At 26.2% G+C, this 14,346-nt stretch overlaps 1 protein-coding gene across 1 annotated transcript; it reads right to left on the bottom strand.

The window, feature by feature from the left end:
• Positions 1 to 565: 565 nt before the first annotated feature.
• On the bottom strand, positions 566 to 12,859 carry LOC111031781 (E3 ubiquitin-protein ligase RNF123-like). Its single transcript, XM_022311867.1, has 14 exons — positions 12,844 to 12,859; positions 11,847 to 11,983; positions 10,925 to 11,192; positions 8,825 to 9,060; positions 8,610 to 8,720; positions 8,275 to 8,527; positions 7,878 to 8,040; positions 5,885 to 6,078; positions 5,682 to 5,821; positions 5,406 to 5,585; positions 5,159 to 5,321; positions 4,470 to 4,616; positions 3,103 to 3,283; positions 566 to 1,035 (listed from the first exon to the last, which is right to left on the bottom strand). Exons 1-14 carry the CDS (start codon positions 12,857 to 12,859, stop codon positions 900 to 902), a joined length of 2,325 nt encoding a protein of 774 aa, XP_022167559.1. The 3' UTR covers positions 566 to 899.
• Positions 12,860 to 14,346: the final 1,487 nt, after the last annotated feature.

The following is a 14,346-nucleotide window of genomic DNA, read 5'->3' as shown; positions in this document are numbered from 1 at the left end:
ATTATTTTAATAATCTGTATATTAACACAAAGTATTGATCTTTGTACATACATTCGTTTTAACTTGTATTATTTAACCGAACAATTTATCGGCGTAGTCAAAACGGGTTAAAGTAAAATAAGTATACCTAAATAAGATGTTGTTGTAAAATACCATACTTAAGAGTTTATACAATACACAATACTTGATGCATATTAAAAAAAAGACCAACTAAGGGTTGTTCACTGCTCTCTTAAAATTTGAAAGCATTATTGTATTTTTTTGTTATCAATTTTCAGTGGAATTCGATTTAACCAAAAATGGACGAAATTGTATTCAAATTTAAAATCATACTTACCTAGCATCTCTTCAGTTATCTTGTATTTTATTTCTTGAAAATAATTAGGAAATTCAAAAAGGACTTTTATTCGATTTATAAACCCGCGTTACACAGTATAAGTTATTTTTTTACCTTAAAGTGTTTTCAGAAAAATGGAAATTATTATTTAACATTTTAATTTACTTTTTTTTTTTAATTTATCAGTAATAAAAAAATATGAAACCATTCTGTACTTATAAAATAATGATCAATCACTTATTTATAAGTTATAGCATATATTTAAAATTCGCATTGCATTTGTCAAATCGACTTTTAAGGGTAATTCAATGAGTTTGTTTTCGTTTTTAAAGGTTGATAAATTAAGGTTTTGTATTTCACCGTTTTTATTAACCTGCAATAGTTTAATTATTTAATACCACTAAATGGAAAGTAGCTGGATTGTTTTATCGTTCATAAGTTGACGTAAATGCCTAAGTTTTTAATTTAATAGTATATACATATTTTCAGTTGTTTATTCGAAAATAACTATTATATATTTTATGTATATTTATAATATTTTTCTGTAATTGAGTCCTTTAGATCACAATAATGGCGGGGGTTCAGTACCGAAATCATGTATTACAATCGACGAATTATTAGCATCAACCACTGATTCAATTCTTCCTTTACAGTAAAAACAAACACGTGAATAAAGTACGTGATGATTTATACATAATCTGAAATAAATCATTTAATTTGCATTAATACATGTTCAAATTAAAAGACAAGATAAAATCACGATTACCCTAATTCTTATTTACATTTTATGAATTTAATATCAGTAATAAAAAATACTGAATACTTAACCTTTGCATGGGAAAAAATATTATAAATGTATATTGTAAAACATTTTTATATACAAGGTAGTTCACCAAGCATGTTGTCCCCCATTCTTTCTTAAATAAGTTCTGCGTTTTGGAATTTTTAAACATGCCTAAAGACCATATTTTAACATTTTTCCCACTACTTAAGGAGTTTCTTGTGGTGAAACGAACTTTAGTTTTTCAAATAAAACCCCCATTTTGAACTTACTAAATTATTAAGAAGAAAATTTTTTTAATTTTTTTTATTCAAAATGTAATTTAATTGTTTTCTAGTTATTAAAATGTTAATATTATTATTAGGATGTGACATGTGGAACCCTTGTGTGTTGTCTCAGTCTTACAAATACGTAAAATCGCAAATTTTAAGCCCAGCAGATCACGTTTAGATCCGTTGTTTAAAAATTAGAGTGAATTGACCTCTTGTACAATTTTAAGATTATTATCTAGGGCACCTAAGGTATCTCATAGGCTTTTCACTATATTTTAGTTTTAAAGCGAGTTATGAGTACTTTAAGATGTACAAACAATTCACAATTTTAGAATAATCATAACTTGCATTAAAATTAAAACATAATAAAAAGCCTATAAAATGCCTATAAAATGCTCTAACTAATAACCTTACCTTTTTATAAGAGGTTAATTCACTCTAATTTTTAAATTAACGGAGCTAAAAGTGATTTATTGAGCATAAAATTTGCTTTTTTGCGCACTTGTGAGACGGAGACAATATAATAGTGGCCACGTCCTCTCAAGGATACTAGCCTTTAAAAATGGTTTTACAGAATATAAAATATATGTTACATTGGATCTGGTATTAACTATATTTGAATCATTAATATAAATTATAAATATTGATAGATTAATAAAAAATTCTAAATTTTCAAATAACCATTGCCCTATTATCATTCAAACCCATTATTGGACATTTTATCTTAAGAGCACATAGTTAAGTAATTCAAAAACCTCTCGTCTGAATTTTAGTTTTGATACGGACAAATTTTAAAAAAATTTTCCACTAAATAATTATTTGTATAAAAAGGTCAAAGTCATTCGAAAAACAGAAGTTTGTATCTCCACGAGACACTCCTAAAGTAGTACAAAAAATTGATTAACTGCGTTGTCGGAGAAGAAAAAGGTGATGAGCATACTTGGTGAATCACCTGTATATTTATAGGTATAATAATCGATATTGTAAGCCCAAACTTACACTAAATAAAAACGTGTACTTAATGAGTAAGATATTCATAGAACATAAGTATTTAAAAAATAAAATTATTATTGAAACGTTTTATAATATTTAAAATGTATGTGCATTGTACATAATAATTAGATTAGAAGTTAGAACTATAAAAAAAGAGAAATAAATACCTTATTGTATAAGGAATCATAGTTATGCATAATGTACCAGCAACATTTTAAAACGAGGTATGATCGTAAGATTAATTTATCGCAATTATTTGACTGGCAGCACTGCGGGCAACCGGCGTCATTATATAATTTTATTCGGGAAACTTTGATTCCCAAAACGCCTTCTCTTTCAAAAGAGATGATAAATAGTATTAAATAGACAAATCCCCAATGTTGCAATATATCCCACAGAGACTTATTATGTGCCACTTAGTTCATAAAAAATGTAGCATTTTTAACATGCAGATTGTACATTTTTGCAGATAAATTAATTTGCATGGTACTATGGTAGTATTAATTTATGTAACTAAGCTGTTAAGCACATGACTTTTCGCGCATTTAATGTATTCTGCAAACGTATTATTCGGTATTGTAACACATTAACACCATAATATATTAAAATAATTGTAATAAGTTATAATGAGTATTGAGTACAATTTTTACTACTTTCATAACTATTATGAACTATATATAGTAACTATTAAGTTGACTATAATATAAACTTGAACTCACTTGCAGCATTGGTGTTTACACGGTCTCAAAGTCACATTGTTTTTATTTGAATAACATATTATACACAAATCTTCCTCATTTATGCTAGAAGCCATAGATTTATGGCGCCGCATGTACCAATCCAAATGTTGGTACATATCACCAACTTTTTTAAGTTCTTCTTGAGTGAAATAAGTTTTATCTATAGAGACAGAATATGTTCAACATTATAAATTAAATATGTACTGTAGTCTGCAAAACATAATTAACGAATATTTAATTATAAAAGTAAACAATATTGAATTAATAATGAACCATATAATGTGTCCCGCAAAGATTTACTGTTATAAAATGGTGGAAGTAATGTAATATCTATTACGCCATCAGTTTATACAAGGTATATTAAATTCTTTAGGGAAATACTGTATATAGGTACCTACTATATAGAAGATAATTTAAATATATAATATAATATAAACAAGGCCGGATTTTCCGGGGAGATATACATTTTTTTTCTCATTTAGTTAACAAAACAATACTGATATAAACATAATAGATTTGTTCAAATATTTAAAAACCGTAAAATTTGTAAGGCTATTATTTTAATTCATGCCTGGTTTTAGAGATATTAATTGAGGTATTCTCTCTCTACCTTTAATTGTCCTTAATATAAAGTTGCTATAATATTCTTTAGTTCAAACCTCCAAAAGTAAATATATGAACATTGGCCCGCCCCCTACATTAATATATTTTATTTAAATTTAACTTTATCATGATATTATAATACAGAAGATTTATTAATCTTGGTAGGTAATTTTATTATATGTACTTAATGATAGTAAAATGTAATTAAGGGAACCAAAAACAAAAAATGTTTAATATTACGTCATCCAGACCTTCCAATCAATCTCTCTTCGCCAAAGAATATCAACGCCATGGCTGCACTATTACACAAAGATCTAAGAATTGAAATAGCCTCAAAATGAAAATATCCCACACCAAATCAGTTAACCATACAAATCCACTAGTATCTGATTGCCATCGAATTCATCCAAGATAACCGTTCGCGTCGATTAAAGACACTGAAATCGAGACCTCTCGAACCGCCACCTGTATTAAATAACTAAGAACCTCTCTCCCCACTCTCAAGCCATAGGCTTTCCACGCTAGTGGACACTTCCCTCGGCGTAATTCATGTAATAAAATCTTAGTTTTAGTTACCAAATTTACTTATTGTAAATAAATTACAGATTGTAAATAAACTTTTGTTTAATAAAAAGAAAGAATAATAATATAATAATAATATAACTATGGAACTAAATATTTCTAAAAATTAGTTTTGTTTTAAAACATAATTATAAATACTTTCAAATACAAATATTATTTACAATGACTCAAGGAAAATGGTTCATCATTTTCGACTGCTGGTAATACAATAAAGTCCAATGATGCCAAATTAAAATTTGGATCTGAAATTAATACATCTGTAATTTCTGGAATACTGGAAATATTACTAGATCTCTCAACATTTTCTTCTGTAATTAATAAGGTTGCATAAGTTATTTAAATATTTAAGAAAATGTTTAGGTCATGGTATTTTTAGTTTTGAGTTTATGCTGATAAAATCGAAATTTTTAATTTTTACTTATTCTAAACCTCGTTCTAAACTTATTTCATCTACAACATTGTTAATCAATAATCATAATACATTATACAACATTTATTAAATATAGAAGGGACAACAGCTACCTACTTAAATTGTAATAATTTGTTGAATGTATTGTAGTTTTTCAATTGTTTAGATACAATTCTAAATAAGTAATCACAATTCATTAAACGATTATTTTGGTTAGAACAAATTATATAAACACTGTAAATAACAAATAATAAGTACTGTGTTACAAACTATAATATTATAGAAATGCTCAAACAATTAAAAACGTTAAATTAAATCTACGGTTTTTCTAAAGCGTTTGAGTATTAAAAATAACATAATAATAATTAATATTATATTTTAGACGTAACTAGTTAAGTTTCAAAAATATAAAGTTTATGAGTATGAGGTTTTTTTATTTACCTTTTTTATTTATTTCACCATCTAACATAGATAACAAAACACCAGTTGTAGCTACAAGAATTGTAAACTTATGTACACATTCCATATGCGGTAACGATGATTCCGAAATTCTGTTAAACGTAGAAGATGAGGCCTTTATACGATTGAGAATTTGACATATTAACTGAAAAGCACAAACAACTAATGTATTACATTATGTACGTAATGCATTATATTTTGAGAAAAAAATTCTAATATTTTTCGCAACCTGAAAGACTCTGCCAAGTGATCCTTCTTGGTCAATTATTATATTACGGTCAAAATGAACCATCATTTCAATAACACGTAATAATGTTACAGTGTAAATAAAACTTTTACCACACATTTTTAGCTTGTTAACTTCTTCTGGCGAAATAACAAGAGAATTGTTTTCGTTTATATCTTTTACCTATTGACATTGTAAGAGTGACAAGTATTTAGTTTCATGTATAAAATTAAACTTACAAATTTAATATATGAACATCATCAACACAATCGTACATACTTCTTGGAATAAACTTATGAACTCGGAAAAAGCCCAGTTTAGATAATTCAAAGAGTTGTTGATAAAATTGGACGCAGTTTCTTTGTCGTAAGCTATAACCATTCGTATGTCATTTTGTAACACGGTAGCGGGTGGTCTTACTGTCGAGAAAAAAAACACAATAATTATAACTACCTATTACAAGGAAGTTATAAAACTATAACCAGAGCCCATGTTAGAAAACACAATTTCTTCAAGTACTCCTTGTGTAGAGATGTGTTTATTTTTCAAATGAGGCGGTTGTACATAACGAAATGCAAATCCGGAACCGTACCAAATTAACATCAATATTAAATTAGTTTTGATCCACATTTTTCGCTCAGTTGGTTTTAAAATTGATTTGATCGCACGCAACCGTCTAAAAAAAATAAATATAAACATCTCATCGTTATGTATCATATTTTGATTTGCATGTACACCATGTATAATGACATGATATAGGTATAAGCTATAGTACAGAGGGGGCCAATCTGCGGCTCACGTATTATTTACAAAAACTAAAATTTTAATTTTTTTTCGTATACATTTATAAAAATAAAATAAAATATTTTTTTTATATAGATATAAGGTTATAGACTATAGATTAATAAACAAAAATGTTTAATAAATTAATATGAGTAATAAATAAAAAAATAAACGTTAAGCTAAATTTGCTTGCGTGATACTTCTTTCGTATCTGCTTTTTTAGTAAGCTTCTTAAGATTCGGTTGCATTGATGTAAGAACAGTTCTTAGTAATTCTGGGAGATGATCATCAGTCAAATTTGAAAGATATATTTTCGACTTAATTATTTTCATCGTTCAATAAAGCAGCAATTCATATGAATATGCCATAGGTACTAAAAATGTATATCAATTTTACCTCACAGTTTCTAATATTTGGATATTTTAAAATAGAAAAATGCTTCCAAAATTCCAATACAAAGGGACGTTTGTTAACTGTTTAAGACCTTCATCTTCTAAAAACACAAAGAGTAATAATTCGAGATCCACTTTATTCGTGACATATGGGATGTGATATTGAACATCCGTTTTCAACGACATCAACTAAAAATGTATTTTTTGAAAAACCAAATGAGGGTTTTGATTCCTTTAAGTCTTGAAATCGTTCTTCAAAGTCGGCAAATAGAAATTAAAGTTTAAGTACATGGTCGTTACAATTAATTTATATTTCTGCTTGTATCAAACACTATGAAACACTGAATGAAAAAGTAAAGCTCTTCCCATTCTAATTTAAATCTCGTTTTTTTTCTTCATATTTACGTTTAACCGCTTTTTTAGAAATTTATATCGTAATTAACTTTTGCAATATTTATCGGAAAAAAAGGTTACAAATATTTTATAAACAAATCAAGGTATTTACAACAGGACTATTCAACAGAGACTATTAATTTAACAACGATATAATTTCATAATGTACCTGTTGGAATTCGTTAGAAAACTCATAATCTAATAAAAACAAAATAATATTGAACTAATTCGTAATTTGATAATATGCTATAATATATTATATAGAGGCGAGTCCAAATGTGGGCATTAACAAGTTCAAGTTCAAGTTGAAAGTTAAGTTAAAAGGTAAGTTAATTTTATTTTAACTCAATTAATTTGCCCCAAATTTAATCTTAACATCATCTCATATTTTTTCTATATTCCCAATGAATTTAATTTTGAATTTTTGAACTATCCAGAAAATATTTTTCATTATCCTTTTCATAATGGTTTTCAGTTTATAATTCATTTATAAGTTCACAGAATATAGAAAATATTATCAGAAAAAAAAATAAGGTATATTTACAAAATATTTCCTATTTATATTTATAAATAAAAACTAATATATTGTATTCATACTGTACTAATAAATATTAATACAGGGGTAACATTAGTTGTTCGTATAAAGACAATAGCCCTATACAATATAAGTTAAGCTGACTGTTAACTCAATTAATGTATTAAAAATATCTATCAACTTAATTTTAATACAGTTAGGTTAAAAATACTTTACTCAACTGAGTTACAAATATCACTTACTTGGCCAGCCTTACTACCCTTAATATACACCAATATACATCATAATAGTATAAAAAATCAAAACAATTTTTCAAATATTTGATAGATTCAATTAAGAAGGATATTGTTAAGTAATATAATTAAGTCTTACGATCTCTCTGCTACTGCTTGGAGAATATCAACTGATTGAGGATTAGTCAAATACAAGGTAACTCCTTGTACAATTAATTCTCTAGTTTTTGGATGGATAATTCTAAGATCATTGAAAATGTCAAGTAGTAATTCAGCAATTAACGTGGCTAACCATTTTTTAGCTAAAATTAAAACATGTATTTAATATCTCTATATTACAACTTTTCTAACTTGTTTTTTTATTATAATTATATTGGCTGGGTTCTTTTTAACACGCAACATTACATATTTCAATATTTGTGATGAAAGAAGTCATTATCAAATATTGATTAATAATAATACACATTTATTTTATGGGAAATAATAAATCGATATTACGATTACTCTAACGTGTTTTTGTACACTCGTAATATTACCAACTATAATAGCATCAAACTTCTGGATTACGTTCGTGTAATCAGGTAATATAACAGCTAACCCCATCAGGTTATCTATATAAAATTCTGGGACGAATCTGAACAATTCGTCTTCAATATCCGAACAATATTTTACTGTGTTCGAAATGATAGAGAGAATCCATTCTAAAATTTGTTCATTTGCGTCTACAAATATCAAACTCTTCAACCAAGCTACATGCCTCATGGATAAACATACCCTTTTTTCAATGTCCTAAACAAATATGTATGCATAATTTGTTTTCAATATGTCAATAAATGTATATGTTTTTATAAATGTATAAACAAAATAATACTTTAAGGGTTTGCTCTAACGCGTCCACGTTTTCGTTGGAAGTTTTTAATTCATAATCTATTAGAGCATAATCTATCGAAAAATCGACTAATCTGTCTTTGAAGGCTACATACTGTAAGAATATATTATATTAATAAAAATGACAAAAAATTATTAATAACGTGTAACTCGTACGACGCCTTAAAGATATGACATGTTGCGTTCATATTATCTTACTTCAATTAATTGTCTATGACTAGCTACGTGATATAAGCACATTATATTATTCAGCAGCACAGAAAATACATGCATTTTGTTGGTAGGCAAATGATCAAATGACAATATTCTATTCATGACAGCGTCGGCGATATGGATATTTGCATTTCTGTCTTCAGTATTCCTAATGATTCTTGTTAAGACGGTAATCAAACCAGCCGCCGAATTAATTTCTATCATTTCATCCTCAACATCGACTTGAACAAAAATCATATAATGCTATATGACTATTATAAGTATAATATAGGTAAATCAAAAAGTATCGAAGAAATATCCTTTTGAATGTTTTAACGTTACTCGCAAAGAAAGCTTAATTAACATCTCACATGATTAATTTTACACTTGACATTTAATGACGGGATAATATAATATAATATAATTGAAAAATATTGAACATGAAATGGATATAAAATATTTTGGAGATATTATTTTAAATACCCTTAAAACATTCGACTAATATTACTGTTTGATTTTTAAAATGTAATTAAATACAGGATTGAAATGTAGTGTATCAAATTAAATCAATTAAATTTAAAAGTATAAACTGCGCATAAAAGTAACATTAAGTATTTAAGTCAACGCAATTACAATTTATACGTGTTGTAAAAAAATACTAAACAATTTGACTAATATTTAATTCAGTTATTAAATATTATTTAAGCAAGTCACACACTACGGTTTTATTTTCCCGTGAACAACGTTGTTGTAGTTCTGGCTATTTTATTCACCTTTAAGAACCACACTCGCCGTATAAACGTTTCATTTTTGATGTTCAGTGTTCGATTTATGTCTTACTTATTTGGAACAACGAGTGAGGATCAAAAATCAAACTACTCAGTTTTCATGCCATTGCAGGGTACAGTATCCGTTTTAAGCCCCACACTTCACTAGGTACCTACGTGTGCACTATTCGAACTACACAAACGGAAAAAAACAGTAGTGCGTGGCCTGTAGGATTACAGTAAAAAAATATAAATCACGGAAAACGGAGAGAAGTATGTTTTTATCGAATGCGAATTTATACATGAAAATATTAAAATTAACGACGAATATCGAAGCTTTTGATATCAAAAATTATGAAAAATATTAACAAATTAGACTATAGTATTTCAACGTGACAAGATCAATGAAAAAAAAATTCAATTCTAATAGAAAACAACATTTTTTTTTTTACAAAATATCGTGTAAAATATGATGTAAAATGTAAAATAAAAATAATGCAAAAAATGCAAAAAAGCACATTAATTTAATATCATTACAATTTTAAATGTGATTAACTAAACAACATTGTAGTATAAAACACTAATGGAACCAACACTTTTTATGTTCATTATTTTTTTTTTTTTAAGAGAGTATATAATTCGTTAAAGAATATAGTCCATTGTTTAGACTCTATACAATTTATACAATTTTAAGCAAAAAACGCAAAAGTAGGTATGTGAGTGACAATTATAATATTTATCATTGCTTATGATAGATGTTATGAATTGTATTTATTGGATAAATTCTGCAGGGTAGTGTAATTTACAAACATTTTTCCTTCAAAGATATGGTATAAAATAAAACATTTTTTTTAAAAAAAATAGCTAAAAAACGGCTAAAACCTAAAGCTATAGATTCAAAGATTACAACTGTATGAAGAAGGAAAAACTAATATAATATAACTTATAAGTTATACGCTTATAGAGCTACTACTCGGAATCGTTTATTAAACGCAATCATAATTTTCCTTCAAATTTATAATAAAAAATATTAAGTCTACATACCAACTATTACTTAGTCTTCCCATTTAACATTCAAATACAAAACGATTACCTACCATCTACCGTACACAAAATGTATTTGTTTATTTGTTTGATAAGTTTGATTACAACTTTACAATTCAATATATTTTAGATATATTGCGTGAACAAAATAAAAAATATTTACTGTAGTATATATTTATAGGTATTAACCAAAATTGAATTGGGATCAATAAATATACAAAGGACACTGTATTTATGTTACCAAAAATCTGGTCACTATTGCCATAATTAAATACATCACTTGTAACAATATTACTTTCGTTATCATCATCATTTCGGCTGTCGAACGGAGGTCCTAATTTCGATTTAATATTTTCATTATATGTGTTTTTCAAAAACGAAAATGTGCCTCCAATTCTTTCAATTCCAAAAAAATTGTAGTTTTCCAAATAAAATATATTTGGGTGTATTCTTAAGTCTTCTCCGGCTGTTAGTTCTTCAGTCCATAGTTCACGTAATAGAAAAGACATACGAAAGAATGTACTCAATAATACCGGACCCGGTAATTTTAAAATAGGATCATTCTAGACAATATAAGGAAATTTAAAATATACTATTTAAGGCACTTAAATCACAATATATTATAATTTATAACGTATGATTGCAAATATTTTTATTTTGAAATGATCATTTATATTTTATAAATTACCAATAAATATCAATAATATTCATAAATATTTTTTTTTAATTTCTAAAGATTACTTATAATACTGCGGTCATCCCTTTCAAAAGAATTTTATAATAGTTAAATGTAAAAAATTAAATAAAACCAAAGTCAACTCATTGATGTATAATACTTATATATTAATCAATTAATCAATATTTAATTAACTTGTTGGAAGATAATATGAATTTTGTGAAGTCCCTGCTTTAGAGTTTAAAGGCCCCCTCGAATGGAAAACATTATAATAAAATAGGATTTCAATGATAAATATAATCTAAATATTGAAGTTAATTTGTATTTCAATAAAAAAACATACTATTTTCGTATAGTATTGTCAACTAATATTAATATCAGTTATATATAACAATCAACATCGTAAGTAGTTAATTTGGAAATTTGAAGATTGAAAATATTTGAATAATACTAAATCTGGTAAGATTCAATAAAATTCAGAGAAAAAAATATCATAATACATTGATATCAACCATAATAAGTAAAAAAAAATAATATTTACCCTCCAATAAATCATATTTTCTTGGGTAAAACTTTGAAATCGTCTACTAAATAGAACTCTGGAGCTCACCACAGTGTCAGTTTGATCATTGTCATTTAGTAAGGTTTTAAGAAATATTATTTGAAGTTTCTCTAATTCTGTTTGATTAAAATAATATTTAAATGTAATTAATATGAGTTGTGAATAAGTATTATTAATATATATATATTACGATTCAATAATTTTTTGATTTTTTCACTCGCTTCGTTATAAGACGATTTACATTTCTTATAATCTCGAGGGAAATTTTTAACTAATTTTTTTTCCATATCTTCCTTCAAATCTACATTTTCTATACTCCAATATACGCGTGGTATCATTTTTTCGAGCATTTCATCGGACGGAGATATAATATGCAAAAAGTGAGCAAATCTATAAAATGAATTATTTTTTTAATGCATATTGTAGACAATTACTGTTATGTGAGAATAATTTTATTTGCTGAACAATGTAATCCGTGTATGTATAATGTATTAATGTATCTAATGCGTAGCTATATTATACTTTAGTAAAATGGACATTGTAAAATAGCAATAAATGTCCAGGTTTTTCATATTCATGCAATGTAACGCACAATTCGTAGGTACATATTTCATGAGAATAATTTTAAATAAAACAAAATCTTAATAATTACATATATATCTATTAGTGACTAGTCACTAGTGTATAAATAGATAAAATATAATATTGGTTATGACCTGAAATATTCTATTATTAAATGCCGCGGGTCGAACATTATAAATATTTAAATAATATAATACGCGGATATAATTGTATGATTTAAACTTATTGTACTGAATTTTCCTGTATGTATTGTGAGTTGTTGAGACAAAAAAACCACTTATATTAGAAGTCAGAACGAAAAACTACTATTTTTAAATTTGATGATGATGAATAAAGAACATATTATACCTAAGTCAACAGTAGAAGTATTCTAAACTGAAAAAGATTTTCATACTTTCATCAACATTCATGACAAGTAAATATAGTGGTATATTATACATAGATAGAAAAATAATGACTCATGAACTGTCAAGACATTATTTTATCATCAACACCAAAGCAACAGCATATTATTAAAATCGGACAATCATTTTACAACACGAAGTTTAACGTTTCTATTATTATATTCTTGTTATATTAGTCATTTTAATTTGAAATTGTTTCAATGTGATCTTTTGTTATTTAATTATTAATTATTAATCATAAAGTTTAACTCATACATCTCTTCGATGATAAAAATAAAATAAAATTATAACATAAACCATATTGTAGGTATAATATTCGGATTTAAATAAATAGAGATTAATATTGCTCTGTGTACGGTGTACCTATATTATACTGGTAATTTCAAATTAAATATTTAATTCAAAAGTATATTTGAAAATTAATAAGTATTATCTAATATATAGTATAACCGGACATTGTTGCAAATAATATTGGCAAAGGTTCGAAGAAAACTGGACAACATGCACAGTCCTAAGTATACTCTCTCCAATCCACCCCCATCACCCAGGTATGGAGAATTTACACTATTTAGTCTTACTCAGGTGTACTATATCATAAATCTGTAGGACATAGGTACTAAGTCTAGGTATAGTCTAGGTATAGTCTAGTCTTAAGAATGATGTTTGTCTAATCTGATCCTAGATGAACGAAAAAATGTACAATATTCATGTGTTATTTAAGTTGGTATAGTAGCATAATTTAATGAAAAATACAAAAAAAGGTCACAAATAATAGTTATGATTTTAATAAACAAAATTTTATCAATCTTTATTATATTTTGATATTAATATTGTATCGCTACTTTATACTAATATAATTATAATGGAAATTATACATTTACTAAAACAGTATTACATAATAACTAACAATATTATTGTTTGATGTTAATCATTTATTTAATATTACAATAAGAAAACTGAGCATTTAGTAGGTACCACAGTTAACTTTTGTATTGTTCATAATTAATAACTCGAATAAACCCATGAATTACTACAATTGTAAAATGTAAATATGCATCCAATTATTTATTCGCAGTAATTAGCAATCATTGGGAACCAGACTTCAGATTTTAATCACATTTATTATTTATCTAGAATTTTGTTATGTTTTCTTCAACTCTGAGTGATTAAAATGAGAACACTAATGATGAAGTGGATCTTAGTAACATTGACCTTAACTTCGAACTATTGAAATTTGAGATTTAATGATTCAATCACGTTGTTTTATTTTATTTTTGTTATAATTATATTTCTGTTTCTCCGTGTAAGGTTTATTTGATTTAAAATGAAAAAGTTTGTATTTAAATTATTGTTAATAATAGGTATGGAAATAAATTATGTCACTGATTAATAGTAAAAAACTTCCCTACACTTCAAACAATATTTTATGTTGATAAATCTAAAAGCATGCTAAAAATAGATTAAATTGCTGGTAGAATATATTATTATCAGCC

The sequence above is a fragment of the Myzus persicae genome, unplaced genomic scaffold (assembly GCF_001856785.1).
Source record: "Myzus persicae strain clone G006 unplaced genomic scaffold, MPER_G0061.0, whole genome shotgun sequence".
NCBI lineage: Eukaryota > Metazoa > Arthropoda > Insecta > Hemiptera > Aphididae > Myzus > Myzus persicae.
Note: the sequence above shows the minus strand (reverse complement) of the source record. Positions and strands in the feature narration are given on the sequence as shown.

Coding starts and splice junctions, on each gene's coding strand:
- LOC111031781 (XM_022311867.1), bottom strand. Junction 9,061..10,924: donor AAATGATGATGATAACGAAA/GTAATATTGTTA, acceptor TTTTTGTTCAAG/TCGATGTTGAGGATGAAATG. Junction 3,284..4,469: donor ACCATTTTCCTTGAGTCATT/GTAAATAATATT, acceptor CTGTCTCTATAG/ATAAAACTTATTTCACTCAA.